Source organism: Bos grunniens, chromosome 22 (assembly GCF_055505025.1).
Source record: "Bos grunniens cultivar Pamir isolate PY7600 chromosome 22, Bosgru_T2T1.0, whole genome shotgun sequence".
NCBI classification, from domain to species: domain Eukaryota; kingdom Metazoa; phylum Chordata; class Mammalia; order Artiodactyla; family Bovidae; genus Bos; species Bos grunniens.
The window spans coordinates 53042426-53066059 of NC_141186.1; the positions used below are offsets into that span (position 1 = coordinate 53042426).

Consider the following 23634-nt stretch of genomic DNA (forward strand, 5'->3'; position numbering starts at 1 on the left):
GGCCTAGCCAGGGCAGGATGGCCTCAGTGTTAAACAGGTGGCAACACAGAGTGGTCACAGAGGCCCAGAGCTCCCAGCAAGCCCAGCATCACCAGCCCCCTGCAGATGTGTGCTTTGGGCCCAGGGAGCAATAGTGAGCAGGCTGATGGAGCCCTGTGGCCCGTCCTGCAGGCAGGGTCTTTGTTTCTGAGCCTCTGCCCAGCTGTGGGGCAAGGAGAGGAGGATGTGGGCATGACAGAGCTTCGAGCCCAGCCAGGAAGGCTGGCGGGTGCTGGGCCACGTCCCTCGTTTCCAGCACAGCTGGCGCAATGACCACCCAAAGCTGGGACAGTAGGTGCCTGAGGTGAGGGCCCAAGGGAAGGACCGGCCTGATGGGTTAGGGGAACCCTGGATCCTCAGAGCTGCCTGCTCCAGCCCCAGCTTCCCCCTCCATCTGGTGCGGCCCACAAGTGCCCCCACCCTGTAGGGAGCTGGAGCCCCCAGGATGCAGGGTTCAGTGACCTCCAGCCCCTCCTGTTCCCTTGGTGAGATGAGGGCATCTCACCAAGAGGCCCCTCCAAAGCTTGTCGCCACTTTGCAATCTGCCTGTTGGCCCTCCCAGTTCGGGGGAGCCCTGACAACTGAAAGTTTTCTCTTATGTAGTGTGTGCTCCACGTGCGAGTCTGGACCTACGTGTGTGTCACTGTTCACCAGGGTTCTGTGTGAAGGAGTCTCTCCCTGCTTCCTGAAGGAAATGAATGCCAAGGTCCTGCGCGGATCGGGGTGGGCAGGGGATGGGGCAGGGACCAGGAAGAATGTCTTATGGTGGGAAGGAACCCCGCCCCCTGGCCACCTCCGGCACTGACCCCGGCATTGTGGGACACGATGGGCCGGCTCATCGCTGGTGCGCGCGCGCGCGCGCGGGCACACACACACACACACACACACACACAGACACACACGCACACAGACGGACACAGGCTGAGGGGCGGGGCACCTGGAGTCATAGCCATGTGTCACCCAGCCGGCCCTCTCCTCTCTCCCCTGCACTCAGGCTTCTTTTTTGTAAAATGAGGAGTATGTGCTGTGATGTGTGCAACTTATCACAGGCAATCTCTCCTGCGGGGACACACACACACACACACACACACACTACTGCCGCCCTGGCTCACACCCAATCACACCCACATCACCCCCACACACATCACACACACCCACCCACATCACACACACACACACACACACACACACACACACACACACACACACACACTGCCGCCGCCCCGGCTCACACCCACATCCCAGAGGAGCTCGGCTCCCGCCGCGCTCCCCCGGGGGGCCAGCGGCGCGGAGCTTCTGTATTCTGCTCCCTCCGCCGCGCCTGGAAACCGCAGCGGGCCGGCCGGGATGAGCTCACGCCGCCGCCGGCCGCCCAGGTCTAACGCGCTCCAGATGCCCGGCGGCCGGCGCCCGGAGCGTGGAGCACGGCCCTCTGGCGCCCCCTGCAGGGCCCGGCGGCTCGCAGCCGAGCGGGCGCCCGCGGGATGGGGGGCGGGGCTGCACCCGGAAGGGGCGGGGCTTAGCAACCCGCCCGCGTCTCTGGCGCTGCCGGCTCCCAGAGTTTGGAGCCGAGGTCCCGCTGCCGGGAAGCCTGTCACGTCTGCCTCGCGCGCGGTGTCAGGTCCCGGCCCCTGACCCAGCGGCCATGTGCTGGGTGGCAGTCCCCTTACCGGCTGCCTTCGCTAAGACGTGGGAAGCCAACCCCCACCTCACCCCCGTTCCTCAGGCCCGCCTGGACCCTCCGCCAGGTACCGCGGCTCTGGCCCCCGCGCGGCCCTGCCCACTCTTGTTCCTGTTGGAACAAACAGCCTAGTTTCTACTGGGAAAGCAGCAGGGGCCTGACCACCGCCTGTTTTTAATAAGGAGCTGGTATTTCCCCGAAATCGCGGCCCCGTGGCTGACCTCACGGGGATGACGGCTGGCGGTGGGCCAGCGGGCGGGGGAGCCGCTTCAGGGTGAGCCCCTGACGCCTGGCCTTGCAGAGAGGAGGCGTTCTGGTTTCCAGCCCCAGCCCAGCGGCTGGCTCATCCAAAAATCTGTCCCTCCGTCTGTCTGCCATGTTGTGCACCCCAGGCCAGTGCTGCCGGCGCCACTCCTCCTCAGCCCTGCCCAGGGTCCCGCTTCCCTCCTGCCTCCTTGTGTGGTCCTGGCAAAACGCTTAACCTCTGACCTCTCATTTCCTCCCCTGTAGGATGGGGCTGTTGTGGGATTAGAGAGAGGACCAGCAAGGGGGAGCAAATGGACCCCAGGAACAAGTAATTTCCAGGGGGCTGGAGGCGGGGACTCTCAAGAGCTAAGGGGCCAAGGGTCAAGTCTAGGTCTTCCTGGAGCGGAGTTGGGGAGGTAAAGGAAGGGCCTGCGGGGGAGATAAATAGGGCAGCACAGATGTCCTGATGGAATGAGAGTGTTCAGTGAAGGGCCAGCATAGACAGCTGAGGACACCCCGTGAGGGAAGGGTGTCAGGAAAGGCTTTGCAGAGGAGAAAGCGAAGAGTGAGGTGCAGTTAGTCAGGCTGAGAGATGGGGGCCCAGAATACTTAGGCAATGAAGAGGTGGGGTGGGGGCCAGAATGGAGAGTGGAATCAGACGGTTGGGTACCAGGCATCCCTGGCAGTGAGTAGGGACTCTGTTAGAGGCACTGGAGGGGGCGAGGGCCCCTGGGAACTGGTCCTGAAGCCCCGTCTGTAGCTGAGGGACAGAGAGAGCCAGAGGAGGACACAGATTTCAGTGGAGGGACAGGAACCCTCTTGGGGGACAGGGAGAGGGGTTGTAGCAGGTGGATAGGTGAGCGATGGATGCATCTGGTGGCTGGAAGATTTGTTTGCTTTGGGGCTTACACTTTCTGGATGCTTGGGCCCCTGCCGAAAGGAACAACAGTAACACTAATACCGAGCAAAGCATGTGCCAGGCAGTGCTCTGATCTCTTACAGGTGCCTGATCTCAACTCTGCTCATTTCTCTTCCCCAGAGTTTTATTCATTCGTTCATTGATTTAACAGATGCTTATTGAGTGCCTGCTGTGTGCCAGTCCTGTTCTGGTGCTGGGACTCCAGCAGTGACAAGACAGATAGAAACCCTGTCCCCAGAAAGTTTACGTATGGAGGGGGAAGACAGCCCACATATACTGAGTAAAACATATAGTATTTCAAATTGTGAGAAGTGCCACAGAGAAAATTAGAGGATAAGGGTGATCAAGAGGGCAGAGAAGAGGGGCACACTTTTTGAGAGGGTGTCCTGGGAAAGCCTCAGTGAGGAGACATTTGCTGCTGCTGCTGCTGCTGCTAAGTCGCTTCAGTCGTGTCCAACTCTGTGCGACCCCATAGACATCTGGCAGCCCACCAGGCTCCCCTGTCCCTGGGATTCTCCAGGCAAGAACACTGGAGTGGGTTGCCATTTCCTTCTCCAGTGCATGAAAGTGAAAAGTGAAAGTGAAGTCACTCAGTCGTGTCCGACTCTCAGTGACCCCATGGACTGCAGCCTACCAGGCTCCTCCATCCATGGGATTTTCCAGGCAAGAGTACTGGAGTAGGGTGCTATTGCCTTCTGAGTACACCCCAAATCTGGTTCACCACCTCTTAGCCAAGAATAGTTTTTCCAGAAGAGCATTTGCAATCATTTCCATGATAGGGAACACTAATTTTGATGTTATCCCCCTAAAGAATTCCATTCTTCTTAGTAGACCTGTATTACCCCAACCAAAACCAAAAGAAAAAAAAAACCCCAAACAAACCCAGTACTCAGTTCTTCTGGTTGTGTATTAAATTTCATCAATATACATTTTGTGGAAATTCATTTTCTTTCTTGTTATCTAAGTACCTGCATACACTAGATTTTTGTCTCTCAACCCACAAAGCCTAAGATATTTACTATCTGGCCTTTTACAGGAAAAATTTACTGATCCTGGTATAGATCCAGGAGGTGAGGAAATAAGCTGTGTGGTTATCTGGGGGCAAAGGGAACAGCCAGTGCAGAGGCTAGGAGGCAGGAGGCAGTGAGGCATATGGAAGAGGCCAGTAGGGTTGGAGCCCTGTGAATGAGGAAGAGAGAGGTAAGAAAGGGTCAGAGATACAAAAGAACTTACTTACAAAACAAATAGACTCACAGATTTAGAGAATGAACTTTCAGTTGCCAGGGAGAAGGATGGGGGAGAGGATCGGGAGTTTGGGATTGACATGTGCACACTGCTATATTTAAAATGGATAACCAACAAGGACCTACTATATAGCATGTGCAAGTCTGCTCACTGTTATGTGGCATCCTGGATGGGAGGGGAGTTTGTGGGCAGACTGGATAAATGTATATGGATGGCTGAGTCCTTTTGCTGTTCACCTGAAATTATCATAACTTTGTTAATTGGCTATATCCCAATACAAAATAAAAGTTAAAAAAATAAAAAGATCAGAGGAACACAGGCAGACGGTGCAAAGCCTTGTGCCAATTCCTAGGTATTAAAAAAAAAAAGTGTGCGGCTATCTTTAATGCAATATCTTTTTTTTTTCTATTACATTTTCTAATTTATTATTGCTACAGATAGCAAGTTATTGATTTTGTATATTGATCTTTTCTCCCAGCCCTCTTAGTTTGTTTTTGTATAGTTTTATTAATTTTTCAGGTGGTTTGTTTGGATTTGTTTTAGAAAGCAATTGTATCTTCTGCAAATGATGCGTTTTGATTTTCCTGTGTATAAATAGTTCAGCTTCTTCCATTCTGTCCCTCCCTGCACCCCCTCTGCTTTGCCTCCCTACTCTCTCCCCTTATGTCCTTCCTCTTCCCTCTCCACAATGCACAGGGTTTCAATTTCTTCACATCCTTACTGACACGTGTTATTTTCTGTGTTGTTGATTTCAGATTGTTTATTTTTAGCCATCGTAATGGGTATGAAGTAATATCTTGTGGTTTTGATTTGTATTTTCCTAATGATTAGTGATGTTGGGTAAAAGACATGATGTCTTTTCATGTGCTTACTGGCCATTTGTGTATCTTCTTTGGAAAAATGTCTACTCAATTTCTATGTTCATTTAAATTTATTTATTTTTAATTTTAATGGGAGGATAATTGCTTTACAAAGTTGTCTTGGTTTCTGCCATACAATAATGTGAATCAGCCATAAGTATGTGTGTATATATATGTATGTATATATATATACTGCCTCTTGAGCCTCCCTCCCACCCTCCCCATCCCACCACCTATGTTGATTTTTGGATTGGGTTGTTGGGGTTTTTGTCATTGAGTTGTAGGAGTTCTTTATGTGTTTTGGATACTAATCCCATATCAGATATACGATTTACAAATATTTTCTCTCTTTCTGTGGACTATCTTTCAACCCTACTAATAGTGTTCTTTGTAAACCAAAAGTTATTTTGATGAAATCCAGTTTATCTGTTTTTTCTTTTGTGTCTGTGCTTTTGGAGTCATACCCAAGAAATCACCATCAAATCCAATGTCATGAAGATGTTTTCCTATGTTTTCTTTTAAGAGTTTTATAGTTTTACCTCTTACATTGAGGTCTTTGATTCATTTTGAGTTAATTTTTGTGTATTGTGTAAGGTAAGGGTCCAACTTCATTCTTTTGCCTGAGGATATACAGTCGTACCAGCGCAGTTTGTTGAAAATTCTATCCTCTTTTCACTGAACGTTCTTGACACCCTTGTTGAAAATCATTTGACTATATATATGAGGTGTTTTTTTTTCTGAGCTCTCAGTTCTATCTTCCTATTCTTCAGTATAGGATGCCTTTCTGTTTAAATCTTTAATTTCCTTAAAGGAAGTTTTTGTAGCTTTCAGTATACTTTCACCTTCTTGGTTAAATGCATTTCTAAGTATTTTATTCTTTTTGATATAAATTGCAAGTGGACTTGTTTTTGTCATTTCCTTTTTTTAATCCTGATTTTATTTATTTTTAAAAATGAATTTTAGCAAGGTGTATTTTTAAGTGCAGTAAATTGCACATAGTTGACTAGCTTTGAGAGAGATATATTTGTAAAGCCACAATAATCAAGATGCAGAACAATTCCATCCCCTGTAAAAGTGCCCTTGTGTCCCTTCACAGTTCATTCTTCCCTCTGCCCCTGGCCCAAGGCAACCACTGCTCTGCTTCCTGTCACTAGTATTTGGCTTTTGTTGTTTTTACTGGGCCATTTGTCTTCTTACAGAGTTGTACGAATTCTTCATGTATTCTGGATACAAATATTTTGTCCTATAGATGTACTGCAAATATTTTCTTTCAATCTCTGCCTTGAATTTTTCATTCTTTCAACAGTAGTTTTCAAAGAACAGAATTCTTTAATGTTGATAAAGTCCAATTTATCAATTTTTCTTCTATCAGTTGTTTCTGTATCTACTTCACAAAGGGGCTTCCCCTGTGGCTCAGTAGGTAAAGAATCTGCCTGCAATGCAGGAAACACAGGAGACACAGGTTCAGTCTCTGGGTGGGAAAGATCCCCTGGAGAAGGGAATGGCAACGCTCTCCAGCATTCTTGCCTGGAGAACCCATGGACAGAGGAGCCTGGCGGACTACAGTCCATGGGGTCGCAAAGAGTCAGACATGAATGAGTGACTAAGCACGCATTACGTCACAAAAGTATTTGCCTACTTCAAGGTTACACAGATTTTGCCCTTATAATTTTTTCTAGGAGTATGAAAATTTTTATTTCTTTATTTTTGGCTGTGTTAGGTTTTTGTTGCTGTTCGAGCTTTCTCTAGTTGCGGTTTGAGGACTTCTCATTGCGGTGGCTTCTCTTGTTGCTGAGCACAGGCTCTAGGGGGCACGGGCTTCAGTAGCTGCAGCACGTGGGCTCAGTAGTTATGGCACACGGGCTTAGTTGCTCCGCAGCATGTGGGATCTTCCCAGATCAGGGATCCAACCCGTGTCTCCTACATTGGCAGGTGGATTCTTTACCATTGAGCCACCGGGGTAGCCCTAGGAGTTTTCAGTTTGATATTTAAGCTGTCATTGATTTCTGGTTAATATTTGGTTTAATTTCCTTGTTGATTGTTCACTATTAGTGTATAGAAATGTGACAGATCTTTGCATGTTGATTTTATATCCTGCAACTTTTCTGAATTCATTTGTTATCTCTATTAGGGTTTTTCTTTGTGTGGAATCTTTAGGGACTTCTATATATAAGATCATGTGAACAGAGATGATTTTACTTTTGCCTGTCCAGTTTGGGTGCCTTTATTTTGCCTAATTGCCTGGCTAGAACCTTCAATACTATGTTGAATAGAAGTGGTGGAAGTGGGAATCCTTGTCTGGTTCCTGATCTTAGGGGAAAAGCTTTAGGTCTTTTGCCATTAACTATGGTGTTCATAGTGGGTTTTTCTCTTTTATATATAATTTTATGTGTGTATCTTATTTCTGGCTGGGCTGGGTCTTCACTGCTGCGCGGGCTTTCTCGGTTGCAGTGAGTGGGGCTCCTCTCCAGTTGCAGTGCTCGGGCTTCTCATTGAGGTGGCTTCTCCTGTTGTGAGGCACAGGCTCTAGGCATGCGCGCTTCAGTAGCTGCGGCACACGGGCTCAGTAGTTGTGACTCCTGGGCCTAGAGCACAGGCTCAGCAGTCGTGTCACACAGGCTTAGTTGCTCCATGGCATGTGGGATCTTCCTGGACCAGGGATTGAACCTATGTCTCCTGCATTGGTAGGTGAATTCTTTACCACTGAGCCACCAGGAAAGCCCCTCATTGTGGCTTTTTCATATATGGCCTTCATCATATTGAGGAGGTTTCTTCCTATTCTTAGTTTACTCCTTTTTTTTGATCATAAAAGAGTATTGAAAAGTGAAAGTGAAGTCGCTCAGTCGTGTCAGACTCTTTGCAACCCCGTGGACTGTAGCCCACTAGGATCCCCCATCCATGGAATTTTCTAGGCAAGAGTACTGGAGTGGGTTGCCATTTCCTTCTCCAGGGGATCTTCTCGACCTGGGAGTCGAACCTGGGTCTCCCGCATTGCAGGGAGACACTTTACTGTCTGAGCCACCAGGGAATCCCAAAGAAAGGAATGTTCTTGCCTCAGTTGAGATGACATGTATGTATGTATGTGTGTGCATGCTTATTTTGTTTTTCTTCTCTGAACATATTTAAAATAACTATTTTGAAGCCTTTGTCTACTATGTTCAACACATGGGGTCCCTAAAAGATAGTTTCTGTTATCTGCTTGTTTTCCTATGTATTGGTTAAACTTTCGTGTATCTTTTGTTGATAAAAAAAATTAATCAGTCAGTCTAAGAAAGAAATGGAAACTTTTGTTTGAGCCAATTTGAGGATTATAATCCAGGAGACAGTCTTTCAGAAAGTTCTCCGGACTGTGTTGTTCTGCCTCTTAGAGGTCATTGCACAGTTATATAAGATTTGAGACAAAGGTTTATGCACAGAGTCACATATTGACAATTTACGTAGTCCAGTAAGGTTAGAGGGTTACTGCGACCTCTTACAGGATTGAGAAAGGAATGTCATCTCCTAAGGAGTTACCTTCTGGTGTCAGGAGGAAATTGCTTTTGTTTTGGTGAGTAGGCATTCCCGTGTCTTCTAATGGACTTAGTTATATGATGCAGATACACAGTGCATGCTAAAGATGAGGGGGTAGTGGCTCAAACAGGTGGAGACAGAAGTTTATGTTTAAAATTTTATTTCATCCCTTTGTATGCTTTGTAATTTTTTCATTGAATAGCAGACATCACAGATAATGTAGTACAAACCTGGATACTGATTGTGATCATTTGTTTACCCTGGTTACCGTGGATTGTGATCATTTGTCTGTTTGTTTAGTATTTGTGTGAGATAATTTTGTGAAGTCTCTTTCCCTCTCAGTTTGCAGCCTCTGATATCCCTGCTCATGTTTTTTTTTTTTTTCCTTATTTTTATTTTGTAGCCTGGCTTCCTAGTGTTAACTCGTGGATCAGCATAAGCCTCTTATTGGTCACTGGTTGTGTGTAAGCCCCTTTGGTTAGTTTTATTTTCACTGTTTACCTTTGGAAATGTGTGCATGTCTTGGAGACTGTTTTCACCGTTTAGGGAATTTACTTTTCCCCCACATGTTCATCTGATGACTAGAAACTTGGAAATTCCCTGTCCATTCATTCCTAAAAGATACAGCCTTTGGTATGTGCACTGCCTCTCAGCCAACTATGGATGAGTGTGATTTTATTTTTAAGCTGGGCTTTTTAGGAGTTGCCTCTGGGTCAGAAAAGCTCATTGTGCAGGCTGTGCTTTGATCTGTTGAACTAGCAAGGGTTCTGCCCTCTGCTGATAGATCTGTGTTTGGTTTGGGAAGCACATTTATATTTGCTCTACTTCGTGCCCTTATGTTTTTTATCATTTTATTTATTATTTTGGCTGTTCTAGGTCTTAGTTGGAGAAGGCAATGGCACCCCACTCCAGTACTCTTGCCTGGAAAATCCCATGGACAGAGGAGCCTGGTGGGCTGCAGTCCATGGGGTCGCTAGGATCAGACACGACTGAGCGACTTCACTTTCACTTTTCTCTTTCATGCATTGGAGAAGGAAATGGCAACCCACTCCAGTGTTCTTGCCTGGAGAATCCCAGGGACGGGGAAGCCTGGTGGGCTGCCGTCTATGGGGTTGCTCAGAATCGGACACGACTGAAGCGACTTAGCAGCAGCAGCAGCAGCAGGTCTTAGTTGCTGCACGAAGTTTTCCCTAGTTGCCGCAAGGGGGCGCTACTCTTTAGTTGTGGTGCTTGGGCTTCTCATTGTGGTGCGGTGGCTTCTCTTGTTGAGGAGTATGGGCTCTAGGGTGCATGGGCTCAGTAATTGCGGCTTCCCGGCTCTAGAGCACAAACTCAGTAGTTGTGGCGCAGGGGCTTAGTTGCTTCGCAGCCTGTGGGGTCTTCCCAGATCAGGGATCGAACCTGTGTCTCCTGCATTGTCAGGCAGATTATTTACCACTGAGCCACCAGGAAAACCCCTACTTCCTGCTCTTATTGTTCCTGAGTTGGCATAGCCTAGCACATACGCAGTGTTTTAGACCCCCCCCCCCGCCGGGGATGAGTGTGCTTCCAGGAGAACTCTTCTTGGCCACCTCTTTCACTGGTTTTCTCTTTTCAACTTCTGGTTAATCTGCTGTTAATCTGTCACTAGCATCATGGAGCTACTGCCGCTCTCTTAAATGCTCACCAGGAAGATGTCTTTTGTTCTTAACAACTCCATTAGGCATGAGTTTCTCCACCCTTTGTTCCAGATAATAATAAATTCAGTTATTTCAACCAGAGTCACAGAGCCTGTTCTCCTGGGCAGGATGTTTGAGCTATTGCAGCAGAGCTAGGGAAGTGGATGGCAGCCTGCTTCTCTTGGAGTGAAACTCCTGTTCCAGGAGTGGGCACTGGAGAGTGAGATGGTATCTCCCTTGCTCCAGCTTGGAATCTCTGCTCTGGGAGGGAACTGGGAGGGGGCCATTGAAGACTTGGGATTCTTAGCCTGCTCTGCCTGGACTAGAGCCTCTGCTCTGAGCAGGAATTAAGTGAGGGAAGGAAGGTTTTCTTAGTCGTGCCTGCTAGAATAGAGCTTCTGCAGTTGGTCTTGGGAGAGTGAAAGACACAGCTATCTACTTCTGAGTGAAACCATAGTTGGGAGAGAGGGAGACCCAGTTGACTTGGCCACTTGCCCAGAGCACAGTTCCATAATATGAAGCTAAGGAGTGGGGATAGGAGCTGGTCATGGCTCACATACCACAGACTCTTGCCAAGAACTCTTCGTTCTCACCAAGATTTTTTAGATTTTCTTGCATAAATATTTCTCAATTTTCTGTGTCCTCTCAGGCCAATTTCCAGAGAACTTAGTTATTTTTTAAATAATTTTCACCAGCTATAAATAGCTTGCTCTCTAAAGAGAGAATCAATCAAGTTCCTCACGCAGCCATTCTGGAAGTACAAAATTAAAGTTTTAATATCTGTCTAAACATTTTGCAATTTTCTAGATATTTTTATATTATTGGTTTCTAGCTTAATACTGTTATAATCTGAAGACATATTTTGTACAATTTTAATTCTTTTGAATTTGCTGCCATTTGTTTAATGGCCCATAATATGCTGTATTTTGGTGTATTCTACATGTGCACTCAAAAAAAGATATATTCTGTTGTTGTTAGGATAGAGTATTCTATAAATGTCAATTAGGTCTAATTCACTGATAGTGTTTTGCAGATCTTATATATGCCTACTAATTCTCTGTATACTTTTTCTATCAATTATGAAAGACATGTTAAAGTTCCAAATTCTAATTGTGGTCATAATATCTTTTTTTTTTTTTGCCCTTGCTCTGTAAATTTTGAAGATTTGTTACTAGCTCCATTTAGGATCCTAACATATTTAGATTTTATTACTATGCAATTACTGTCTTTATTTATCCCTGACAATATTCTTTGTTCTGATGTTGACTTTACCTGATAGTAATCTAGCCATTTCTTCTTTCGATTAGTATTTGCATTATGTATTATATTCTATACTTTCCCCTATAACCTGTCTATATTTAATGTGGATAAATAGTTGTGCTTTAAAAAAAAATCTCTGCAGTCTGTCTTAATTCATATAATATGACATGAACATGAATTAATAAAACTACTAATGTAATCTAATAGATTCATTTACCTTTGGTGTAAGTACTGTTATTGTTGGATTAAAATCTACCAGCTTGCTTGTTTTTTCTATTTCTCCTGTCTCTTCTTTCTCTTTTCCTCTCTTTCCCCTTCTCTTTACATCGATGGAGTCTTTTTTGTGATTCTTTTTTTCCCTCACTATTGTCTTCATGCTCTGCTCAATCACTCAGTCGTGTCCGCCTCTTTCCAACCCCATGGACTGTAGCCAGTGAGGCTCCTCTGTCCATGGAATTTTTCAGGCAAGAATCCTGAGTGGATTGCCATTTCCTCCTCTAGGGAATCTTCTGGAACCATGTATCAAATCCGTGTTCCCTGCATTGCAGGCAGATTTTTACCTCTGAGCCATCAGGGAAGGCCCACTGTTGTCTTACTTGCAGTATTTACCTTTTTTGGTCTCCCTTGAGTTTACAGTGAGTATATTGAGATGAGTCCTCTTCTTTCAAATACTGGTATTTGTTTCTCAGGTAGTGCAAGTGCCTTGTGACAGTGTTTCCCAATCCTCGATTAGTTTTGTGTTGTTGTCTGTGTATGTGTGTGTGTGCTGCTGCTCAGTTGTGTCCAGTTCTTTGCGACCCTATGGACGGTAGCTCACCAGGGTTCTCTGTCCATGGACTTTTCCAGGGAAGAATACTGGAGTGGGCTGCCATTTCCTACTCCAGGGGACCTTCCCGACCAAGGGATTGAGCCCGTGTTTCCTGTCTCCTGCATTGGCAGCTGCATTCTTTAACATTGTGCCACCTGGGAAGCCCATTATTATCTATATTATGGTAAATCACTTTGACGATAAGTAACATTTTTTGAATCACAAGTTGTATTAGCTACTTTATAAAGTCCCTGTGCTGTCCAAAGCTAAAACAAGATGTAAGACAGGCATTTCCACGCACATTTGCAGTAGATATATTTTCTGAGTTTTCTGTTACTGTTCCAGAGGCAGTTTTTGTACCTCAATGTCAGTGCAAAGGAGATTTACATATTTCAAAAATCTACTTAACATGGTGGTTGAGTGGCTTCCACCTAAACTTCAATGAAGTGATTAATTTGCAATGTAATGACAGGATAAAAGGCAAATGACTGGAGAAGAATCCAAAAGAACTCAACAAATACCTTTCAAGTGAAGATTTTTTTGCTTCAAGCCATATGTTCATGGGTTAATAGCATTTGGTGACACTTCTCCGCATGAAATGTACTCTTAAAGATGAAGTGTATAGGGACTTCCTTGGTGGTCCAGTGGTTAAGACTCTGCACTTCCAATACAGGGGGGCGAGTCTGATCCTTAGTTGGGGAAGTTCGGTAAGATCCCATATGCCATGTGGCAAAAAAAAAAAAAAACCGATGAAACACATAAAATATCATTGTAGTTCACCATTAATAGAAAATTTGCAATTGGTTTTTCTGTCTTAAAATGAATTAATTTAGCTTTGGTTGCACTGCATCTTCATTGCTGCACATGGGCTTTCTCCAGTTGTGCCGAGTGGGCTTCTCAGTGCAGTGGCTTCTTGTGGAGCACGGGGTTTAGGGCTCATTATTTTTGGGTTTGCTGAATTTCAACATCAACTGAATTAAGAGATTCATCAGCACTCTTATGAAAAAGTTAGGCCATAGATTTGGGAGTGAGACCCTGAAAATTTACAAGGGGGTATACATTTGGATAGATTTAGGACGCCCTGACGCCCAGCCACATTGAGCCTCTCTTGCTAACAGAAACAGCACCTCCTCCCATTTCATAAGGCTGGTCTCTCTGCCTTACAGACACTGTAATGACCTCATGTGAGTAAATTACATAATAAGGGCACACCAGTTCTCTGCCATCATGGTCAACAAAAGAGTCCGAAATGCAGTACTTGGATGCAATCTCAAAAATGACAGAATCATCTCTGTTCGTTTCCAAGGCAAACCATTCAATGTCACAGTAATCCAAGTCTGTGCCCCAACCAGTAACACTGAAGAAGCTGAAGTTGAACGGTTCTGTGAAGACCTACAAGACCTTTTAGAACTAACACCCAAAAAAGATGTCCTTTTCATTATAGGGGACTGGAATGCAAAAGTAGGAAGTCAAGAAACACCTGGAGTAACAGGCAAATTTGGCCTTGGAATACAGAATGAAGCAGGGCAAAGACTAATAGAGTTTTGCCAAGAAAATGCACTGGTCATAGCAAACACCCTCTTCCAACAACACAAGAGAAAACTCTACACGTGGACATCACCAGATGGTCAATACTGAAATCAGATTGATTATATTCTTTGCAGCCAAAGATGGAGAAGCTCTATACAGTCAACAAAAACAAGACCAGGAGCTGACTGTGGCTCAGATTATGAACTCCTTATTGCCAAATTCAGACTTAAATTGAAGAAAGTAGGGAAAACCACTAGACCATGCAGGTATGACCTAAATCAAATCCCTTATGATTATACAGTGGAAGTGAGAAATAGATTTAAGGGCCTAGATCTGATAGATAGAGTGCCTGATGAACTATGGACGGAGGTTTGTGACATTGTACAGGAGACAGGGATCAAGACCATCCCCATGGAAAAGAAATGCAAAAAAGCAAAATGGCTGTCTGAGGAGGCCTTAAAAATAGCTGTGAAAAGAAGAGAAGCGAAAAGCAAAGGAGAAAAGGAAAGATATAAGCATCTGAATGCAGAGTTCCAAAGAATAGCAAGAGAAGAAAGCCTTCCTCAGCGATCAATGTAAAGAAATAGAAGGAAACAACAGAATGGGAAAGACTAGAGATCTCTTCAAGAAAATTAGAGATACCAAGGGAACATTTCATGCAAAGATGGGCTCGATAAAGGACAGAAATGGTATGGACCTAAGAGAAGCAGAAGATATTAAGAAGAGGTGGCAAGAATACACAGAAGAACTGTACAAAAAAGATCTTCATGACCAAGATAATCATGATGGTGTGATCACTCATCTAGAGCCAGACATCCTGGAATGTGAAGTCAAGTGGGCCTTAGGAAGCATCACTACAAACAAAGCTAGGGGAGGTGATGGAATTCCAGTTGAGCTATTTCAGATCCTGAAAGATGATGCTGTAAAAGTGCTGCACTCAATATGCCAGCAAATTTGGAAAACTCAGCAGTGGCCACAGGACTGGAAAAGGTCAGTTTTCATTCCAATCCCAAAGAAAGGCAATGCCAAAGAATGCTCAAACTACCGCACAATTGCACTCATCTCACACACTAGTAAAGTAATGCTCAAAATTCTCCAAGCCAGGCTTCAGCAGTACGTGAAACGTGAACTTCCAGATGTTCAAGCTGGTTTTAGAAAAGGCAGAGGAACCAGAGGTCAAATTGCCAACATCTGCTGGATCATGGAAAAAGCAAGAGAGTTCCAGAAAAACATCTATTTCTACTTTATTGACTATGCAAAAGCCTTTGACTGTGTGAATCACAATAAACTGTGGAAAATTCTGAAACAGATGGGAATACCAGACCACCTGACCTGCCTCTTGAGAAACCTATATGCAGGTCAGGAAGCAACAGTTAGAACTGGCCATGGAACAACAGACTGGTTCCAAATAGGAAAAGGAGTACATCAAGACTGTATATTGTTGCCCTGCTTATATAACTTATACGCAGAGTACATCATGAGAAACGCTAGGCTGGAAGAAGCACAAGCTGGAATTAAGATTGCCAGGAGAAATATCAATAACCTCAGATATGCAGATGACACCACCCTTATGGCAGAAAGTGAAGAGGAACTAAAAAGCCTCTTGATGAAAGTGAAAGAGGAGAGTGAAAAAGTTGGCTAAAGCTCAACATTCAGAAAACGAAGATCATGGCATCCGGTCCCATCACTTCATGGGAAATAGATGGGGAAACAGTGGAAACAGTGTCAGACTTTATTTTTTGGGGCTCCAAAATCACTGCACATGGTGACTGCAGCCATGAAATTAAAAGACGCTTACTCCTTGGAAGGAAAGTTATGACCAACCTAGATAGCATATTCAAAAGCAGAGACATTACTTTGCCAACAAAGGTCCGTCTAGTCAAGGCTATGGTTTTTCCAGTGGTCACGTATGGATGTGAGAGTTGGACTGTAAAGAAATCTGAGCGCCGAAGAATTGATGCTTTTGAACTGTGATGTTGGAGAAGACTCTTGAGAGTCCCTTGGACTGCAAGGAGATCCAACCAGTCCATTCTGAAGATCAGCCCTGGGTGTTCATTGGAAGGACTGATGTTGAAGCTGAAACTCCAATACTTTGGCCACCTCACTCGAAGAGTTTACTCATTGGAAAAGACTCTGATGCTGGGAGGGATTGGGGGCAGGAGGAGAAGGGGATGACAGAGGATGAGATGGCTGGATGGCATCACTGAGTTGATGGACATGAGTGAGTGAACTCCGGGAGTTGGTGATGGACAGGGAGGCCTGGCGTGCTGTGATTCATGGGGTCGCAAAGAGTCGGACACTACTGAGCGACTGAACTGAACTGAATTCTCTCCCTATACCACCCAGTCTTCACTGCTTCTAGACCTAATAACTAGTGTAAGATCCCAGCATGTTCTAGGATAGGGGCAAAGTATAACCCAGGGTAGAAGGCTTCCTTACAAAAAGAACTGCAAGATTTTGCTGATCTACATGGGAACAAACAAGGGTATATGGATACTACTGGATTTGAGGGATTCTTGATTGGGTAGGGTTGGGGCCAAATTTATGAAGAGTGCACTTGCTAGAAATTTGGAATTCAGTTTGGTGGTTCAGGCAAGTAGGAATGCTTCTATGGATACCTGTTTATTGGGTTGTCTTAAACCTGAATGCAGTAGTAGACTGTACAAAAGGAAGTTGATATGCCAGAAATTTCCTGGCTCAATGTAGAGAGAAATGCAGAGAAAGAGGAATTTAGATAATAACCCCCTCAACAAGACATTGAAAATAAATTGTTAGAGGAACACCCACATCCTCAAAAACATTGTAACTGGCAATCCTCTTTTGGCTGGGGAAAAGTGGGAAGTACTGAAACTCAAACATTAGTATTGTTTTCCCCCTGACTTGGACAGGAATAATGAAACCCAGAGAGGCAGAGGCCTGGTAGAAGCATTTAAGCAACAAAGACAAATAGATATCAGGGACATAGAGCTAATAAGAATGGATTGACCCACAGGTATCTTTGCTGGAGGCTCATTTTAAAAGGTATCCATCCTCATGATGGAAAAAGCCATGGCAGCCAGGTCCTTTGCCCAGCCCACTTCATCTGCAGTCCCCCTACCTCCAAGTCTAGGTCTGGTGAATGAGCCGTGCCTTGAGAAACTGTTATGGAGAATTAGGGCTCCTCAGCAAATTCCTAGACTGCCCATCCTCACCAGCTCCAGGCCAGGTACCACACCAAGAAGGGCAGGGGTGTCAGGAAGCACCTGCCTTTAAATTGTTGTTGTTCACTCGCTAAGTGATGTCCAACTCTTTGCGACCCCATGGACTACAGCATGCCAGGCCTCCCTCCCTCACTGTCTCCCAGAGTTCGCCCAAGTTCACATCCCTTGAATAGGTGATGCCATCCAACCACCCATCCTCTGTTGCCCTCCTCTCCTTTTGTCTTCAGTCTTTCCCAGCATCAGGGTCTTTTCCAGTGAGTCAGTTGTTTGCATCAGGTGGCCAAAATATTGGAGCTTCAGCTTCAGCAGCAGCCCTTCCAATGAGTATTCAGTGTTGATTTCCCTTAGAATTGACTGGTTTGATCTCCTTGTTGTCCAAGGGACTCTCAAGAGTCTTCTCCAGCACCACAATTCAAAAACATTAAATTGGCAGGCCCCTAGCAAGGACAGTCTCCTCAGATGGACTCTAACCCTTCGGTCTTGGGCTGATTTCTGGGTGGAGACTGTCTCGGATGAGGATCTGAGAGCGAGAGCGTGACTGCGCTCTCAGGCCGGCTTGCAGCAGCCAGATGCGCCGTGGTCCCCATGCTGCCACTCAGCCGCCGGCCGCGAGGGGGCGCCGCAGAGCGCGGAGGCTATCGCGGAGCCCATGGCGTCCCTGGGCGGCCCCCACACCCTCCTGGTCTGGCTTCTGCTCCTTCAACCCTGGCTCACGGAGGCCTCGGAGGATGGGTCGGCTACGTCCTTGCCCCCTCCAGCTCCCTCGGGAGGCGACGCGAAGAACCGCACGGTGGCCCAGCCACCCCTCAGAGGCGCTTCCGAAGTCCCCAAGTTGGTGGAGTTTAGCTTAGGTGACTCTCAGCGTTGGGCGTCCGGAGGGGCGGGCTGAGGCGCCAGGGTGGGAGCTGCTGCTCCTCAGGAGCTTGGGAGGATTGGGGTCTGAATCAGCGCAGCCCTGCTGTGGAACCCAAGGCGTGGGGGGGGGGGGTGCGGTGAGCCTCGTGTGCGGATCCAAGGCCTGCGGGTTTGGAAGCGCTGCCCTGGAGCCTAAGAGGACATGGCCTTCTTGGCTGTATCGGAGGCTCCCGGGGGTCAGGGCCTGTTTCTCAGAGGTTCTCCTTGCCACCCTGTCCTCACCCCAGCGTGCGGCCAAGTGTTCCTGAAAATCTTGGGAGGACACGACAGCGAGGAAGGGAAGTGGCCCTGGCAGGTGAGCCTGAGGGTCCGTAACAGACATGTGTGCGGAGCTTCCCTCGTCACAGAGAGGTGGGTGCTGACTGCAGGCCACTGTATTTTAAGGTGAGTAATGACAGTGGAGATGCCAGAGTCCTGCCCTCCTCAGACACCCTTTAGTTTCTATTGCCCTGCAAGTTGATAGAAAACCCAAACCAAACCAAACCAAAGCCCGCACAATAAAAATGGGAGAGATTCTGCATTTTGGTAGTCTTGTTACCAGGAATGCTAATTTGATGATCAAATCCAGTTGTAGCAAATCCATTTTGAAAGTCATTAGGAGGGGATTTTGGGGATAGGGGCATGGAGAGAGTGGTGAGGGAGGTTGGGGCCAGATTGGGAAACAGCTGATGTGTGTGGAAAGGCACAAAGGATGCTTCCCAGGGTCTCTATGAGGGACATGTCCTCTTCCCACAGCCGTTACCAGTACAGTGTCATGATGGGAGATCGGAAACTCCAGGGTACATTATCAGGGTTGGTGGTCCCTGTCAGCCGCGTCGTCGTTCACCCTCAGTTCTCAACAAGTGGAACCGTTAAAAATGACCTTGCTCTTCTCCGGCTCCGCTACCCTGTAAATTTCACTGGCGTTATCCAGCCTATATGCATCCCTGAGAAGACTTTCCGCGTGCAAGCTGGGACCAGGTGCTGGGTGACCGGATGGGGAAGGAAGCAAGAATTTGGTGAGACGGTGAGGAGGTAGTAACCTTGGGTAGAGGGGGGCAGCCTTATCCCTGGAGTAAGCAATAGCACTAAAGTGGTGGGGTGGGAGAGGCTACCACCTGGCGGGTGGGTAAGGGAGCAGCCAGGTTAATGGTTCCCAAATGGCTGGAGCCCAGAAATTGATTGAAATCTTTTGTTGCAACACAAATATTTGATGCCAGCCATTTATGAAAGGCACCAGTCCTGGGAACCAGAGCTGTCCTCTGAAGAAAAAATACATGGGCAAAGTCTCCTGCAGATTTGTGGGGAAGTGTGCCTGACTGGTTTGGGGGTATTTTTAGGTTCCTTGGGGACAGAACCGGATGCTCTGGAGTTCTCTCCAGGGTTAACTCTTCAGGATGTGATGAGTTGTCTGCCAGTCAGAGCTGTCTGTTGCTGGAAGTACTTGCCTTGGTGTGTAGGGAACTTTCTGTCCTTGGGCGTCTTGGCAGAGCCAGAAGACCCCTGTTGCTGAGGCTATAGGGCCTCTTATCTCTGGAAAGAGCCTGGATTGTTGCTTTCGGGTGCTCCTTGTCTGAGCATCTGTGATTCTGCTTTAAAGTAAAGGCATTTTGCCAATGTATGCGATGCCTTTCATGATTACTATTGATACGCAGAGTGGCAGATGCTTGGTTATCATTTCTCACAATGGTCAGGCTTGCCTCTTCCTGTCCTGATCTGTTCTTCCTTATTTTGTTGTGGATTTGGTTCCTACCTTCTCTTCTCCCCTTGCCAGCTTGGGGCTTCAGTTTCTTCCATTGTCAGATGGGGACAATGACCTCTATAATGCCTTCTTCAGGGGGGAGGTGGGATTTAAGGTGTTTGGGGGCTTATCACTCACCTGTGCAGATCTACCACCTGCCGAGTTTCTTCTTTGTTTGTAGAAGGCCCACTTGTGTCTGAAGTTCTCCAGGAGATCGACCAATATATCATGTACTATGAAAAATGTAATGGGCTGCTCCAGATGGCCCTACGAACAGATAAGGATTTAGTACAAGAAGGAGTGATCTGCGGCTATAATAGTATAGGAAAAGATTCTTGTCAGGTAAGTTCATGGGTCCCTTGCCACGTCTGTATCCTTCTTCCCCAGTGACAGGGCCTGGGTTATTTCCCACCTTATCTTTCAGTCTTTACTTAAGGAGATTCAGGGGAGAACCCCTCATGATACCCATGAGCCGGCCTGGCCTGTTTCTCCAATAGGGGGGAGCCCTACATCCTGGGGGTGCTGCCAGGATGCAGTGAAGTTGGGGGTGATGATGATAATCATGTAGTTCCTGTAATTGAGTTCTTTTTATGGGCACTTCTGTGCCAGTTTCAGCATTCACCCATATTAGCTCAGTCTCCCAGCTCACAACCCAGCCACCTAGACATTATACATCTTATTATACAGATGTGGGCCCTCCAGAGACAGAAGTTCCAGGGCCTCTGGGAGTGCCTGTAGGAGCCCTGGGCCCACAGCATCCCCTCTGCCCTGAGCAGCTTCCTGAGCAGGGGACAGGTCTCAGAGGATGAGTGTTTGGATCCTGGCAAGAGGAGAACATCACTGTGGGAGAGGGAGCAGTGAGTTCGAGGCTCAAGGTCTGAAGCACCGGTCTTGTTTAGGGAATGGGTTTCCAGTCTGGAGCAATGAGGAGGCCAGTATGGCCAGAGTAGGGGCTGGAGTCAGAATGTGTGGCCTGCAGTGCTGTGCTGCGCTTCTTGGTCCTGTCCAGGCAGGCCTGTAGGCCGGGAGTTTGTTTTCTCCATGTGGGCAATGGTGCTGAGCCCCAGGCAGGACCTGGGCTCATGGAGGGGTGGAGGGGATCTGAAGCACATTGTCATCAGTTCTTGGTAACCAATTGCATGTGAGGATGGGAGTGAGGGAGAGCTTGAAGAGGACTCTGAGTTTCAGACTGAGCTGGTTGGTGGGGGGCACCAGAGCAGTTTTGGAAAAGGATGTGCAGTGTTTGCATGAGCTGGGATGAGTATGTGGGATGTCTTGAGAGTGTAGCTTAATATATGGAGTCAGCTGGCTGTATGGTCAGGAGCTCTACAGAAACTTAGGCTAGGTGTACGGATTAAGGGGCTCAGTGCAGAGGTCGTATTTGAAGTGTTTAACAACCACTGTAGTATAGGAGGGCTTCCCTGGTGGCTCAGTGGTAGAGAATCTGTGTGCAGTGCAGCAGCCGCAGGAGACCTGGGTTCAATCCCTGGGTTGGGAAGATCCCTTGGAGGAGAGCATGGCAACCCACCCCAGTATTCTTGCCTGGAGAGTCTCATGGACAGAGGAGCCTGGCGGGCTCGAAGAGCTGGACATGACTAAAGCAACTTAGCACACATGCACGTAGTGTAGGAAATGACCAGTCATAATGTCTTCAGAGGATACTAAAATTTTCCAGTTGACTTTTCAGTCCTCAGTTCTTACCATCACGGAAATCTGGGCCTGGGAGATGTCTGGGGAAGGCTCACAGATGCCCGTCTCTCAGTGTCTTGCTGTGCAGTCAGCCTGCCCTGATGTGGGTGCTCTTCCATTCCTGATGTTTGATTTCTTTCTCTTTTTCAGGGAGATTCTGGGGGCCCTCTGGTCTGTCAGTACAGTACCACATGGGTCCAGGTAGGGATTGTGAGCTGGGGCGTTGGCTGTGGTCGTAACAATACGCCTGGAGTTTACACAGAAACTGCTCTCTACGCTAAGTGGCTAGTTGCAGTGGTGAACAAGGCTGCCTCTTTGTATCCAGTGGTGCTCCTCCTGTTGCTGTGTGTGGTGTTGCCCCTGGGCCTCCTGGTGACCCTGTGATCACCCTGGTCCACACTCCCCCCTGTTTCTGAGTCTCACACCTAGCCCTGCCTCTGACCTCCCACTCCTACTTTAGTGCCAATTCCTGAATTCCATTTGGTATCCACTGATCTTGTGGAGATTCACATGACAGAGAGCTGGCAGCAAGAAGCCCTGGAAGTTTCCCTGCCTCATCCATGTCTACCCCTTGGCCGTGCTCTGCTTGCCAGGAAGGAGTGGGTGAAAACATCCCAGCTGGATGGACAGCGATCTGCCAGGTGGACATGATGCTTCATCCACATCATGGGGAACATCTGGCAAAGAAGAGACATCGTCACTGGTGAAGCAGTGTTAGATCTGACACTTTTATCAAACCGGTCTGTGTGGTGATTGTTGGGAGAGAGTGAGGAGGCCCTACCATGTCTTCATGTGACTCAGTTATCTAGGTTTGGAAAAGGTCCCCTGCTCCCCAGCGTAGATCCACCTGTGAGTATCTGCCTCTGCCACACAAGCCCTCCGGGGGCAACCCAGTCTTGGAACCCCCTTCCCAGGGCTCCAGTGGCCACATCCAGGCTCACCCCAAGTTGTGTTGAAGTATTACAGAGTGTGGAGACTTCTGATGTCAACCCAATAAATGTTTGGAGAATCATTTGTGTGTTCTGCAGCTCTACTGGTCTGGGGTCACTGAAGAGAACTTATCTCACATTTAGCTTAGGAAAGTATTCATGGTCTTTTAAAGCCCTGGAGTGAAGTGATTTGATGTGATGTGAGTGGACAGATGGCTTTAGAAGTTGGGTCCTGCTTCTGTGTCCCTCATAGCCATTAGCATCTCTGCAGGGACCTTTGCAGGTGAGTTTGCTAGCCACTGCATCTGGGAAGGAGGGAGTGAGAGAGAAGCCTGGAAGCCGGAGAGGGGTCAGGGCGTTATGCCTAAACATCACCCCACTTTTCTGTGTGATTCTGTTGCTCCCCTTCTAGGTTTATGGAGCCTGGAGCACCGGACTGCCTTGGCCAGGCTATGGAGAACAGCACTGAGACTCAGGGAGGGGACAGTTTGGGTCACTTACTGGGGTTCAGACAGTAAAGAATCTGGCCGCAATGCAGGAGACCTGGGTTTGATCCCTGGTTCAGGAAGATCCCCTGGAGAAGGAAATGGCCACCCACTCCAGTGTTCTTGCCTGGGGAATTCCTTGGGCAGTGGAGCCTGGTGGGCTGCACTCCATGGGTCGCAAAGCATTGGACATGACTGAGCGGCCAACACCACACACAGTGTGTCTCTACTGGCCTGTTTCCCTCACTACCGTGTGGTCCCAGATTACCTCTCTGTCATTGTGCAGAGCACTTCACTGTTTCTTGATTTCTTTCATGAAAGTTTGAGTTTGCCTTCTTTTAGGAGAGGATCGTGCATTTTGCATATGGGGAGAAGGTGCATATGAATAGTTAGGTGAATAAAAAAGTCAACTTGATGGTCTTATGGCTTCTTTCAGACCCTTCCTTCTGGGCATATATGGTGTCAGGATAAAGAATACATTTCCAACCTTCCCACCTGTCTTAAGTTTGGTAATAAGTTCTGGTCAATAAAATGTAAGTAGTGATGTTGAGTATGAATTTTGGAAGGTATTAAAGATACCTTTCAAAGAAAGGAGAACAAGCCCTTTGTCACTTTCTTCTTTGCTGGCTAGAGTATATTCATGGTGACTGGAGCTTGAGCAGCAATCTTGGAACATGAGGAACACGTTAAGGGTATAGAACAGAAATTCAGAAGGAACTTGACTCTCTGGAATTTATAGAGCAAATATAGATGCCATCACATCTCTTTATGCAAGAGAGAAATAAACTCTCTTAATTGAGCCACCATCATCTTCAGTTTCAGTTACTCATAGAAAAATCTCACTTTAATTCAGTTGGTATTATAGCTTTATTTCTGGATTGTTATGAATAGAAGCTTTTAAAATCATTTCTTATTTAGACTAAATTATTTTTATTTCTAC

At 46.9% G+C, this 23634-nt stretch overlaps 1 protein-coding gene across 3 annotated transcripts; it reads left to right on the forward strand.

Annotated features, from left to right (window-relative positions):
- Window positions 1-1548: 1548 nt before the first annotated feature.
- LOC147348596 (putative serine protease 42) lies at window positions 1549-22292 on the forward strand. Of its 3 annotated transcripts, none has more exons than XM_086368349.1 (5): window positions 1549-1787; window positions 18099-18255; window positions 18607-18869; window positions 19773-19933; window positions 21431-22292. In XM_086368349.1, the coding sequence occupies exons 1-5, from the start codon at window positions 1685-1687 to the stop codon at window positions 21662-21664; spliced, it is 918 nt and encodes a 305-aa protein (XP_086224475.1). In that variant the 5' UTR covers window positions 1549-1684; the 3' UTR covers window positions 21665-22292. The 3 variants fall into 3 exon arrangements, 2 of the variants coding, with proteins under 2 accessions (XP_086224475.1, XP_086224474.1); XR_015151735.1 differs by lacking the exon at window positions 1549-1787 and adding an exon at window positions 17580-17807 and having other exon boundaries at window positions 18607-18877; XM_086368348.1 differs by lacking the exon at window positions 1549-1787 and adding an exon at window positions 17580-17807.
- The last annotated feature ends 1342 nt before the right edge of the window (window positions 22293-23634 follow it).

Bases quoted from the DNA above. Each gene is read 5' to 3' on its own strand.
- LOC147348596 (XM_086368348.1), top strand. From the start codon at position 17,606: ATGGCGTCCCTGGGCGGCCCCCACACCCTCCTGGTCTGGCTTCTGCTC. The intron at 18,256-18,606 runs GTGAGTAATGAC...CTCTTCCCACAG, and splicing joins GCAGGCCACTGTATTTTAAG to CCGTTACCAGTACAGTGTCA. The intron at 18,870-19,772 runs GTGAGACGGTGA...CTTTGTTTGTAG, and splicing joins GGGAAGGAAGCAAGAATTTG to AAGGCCCACTTGTGTCTGAA.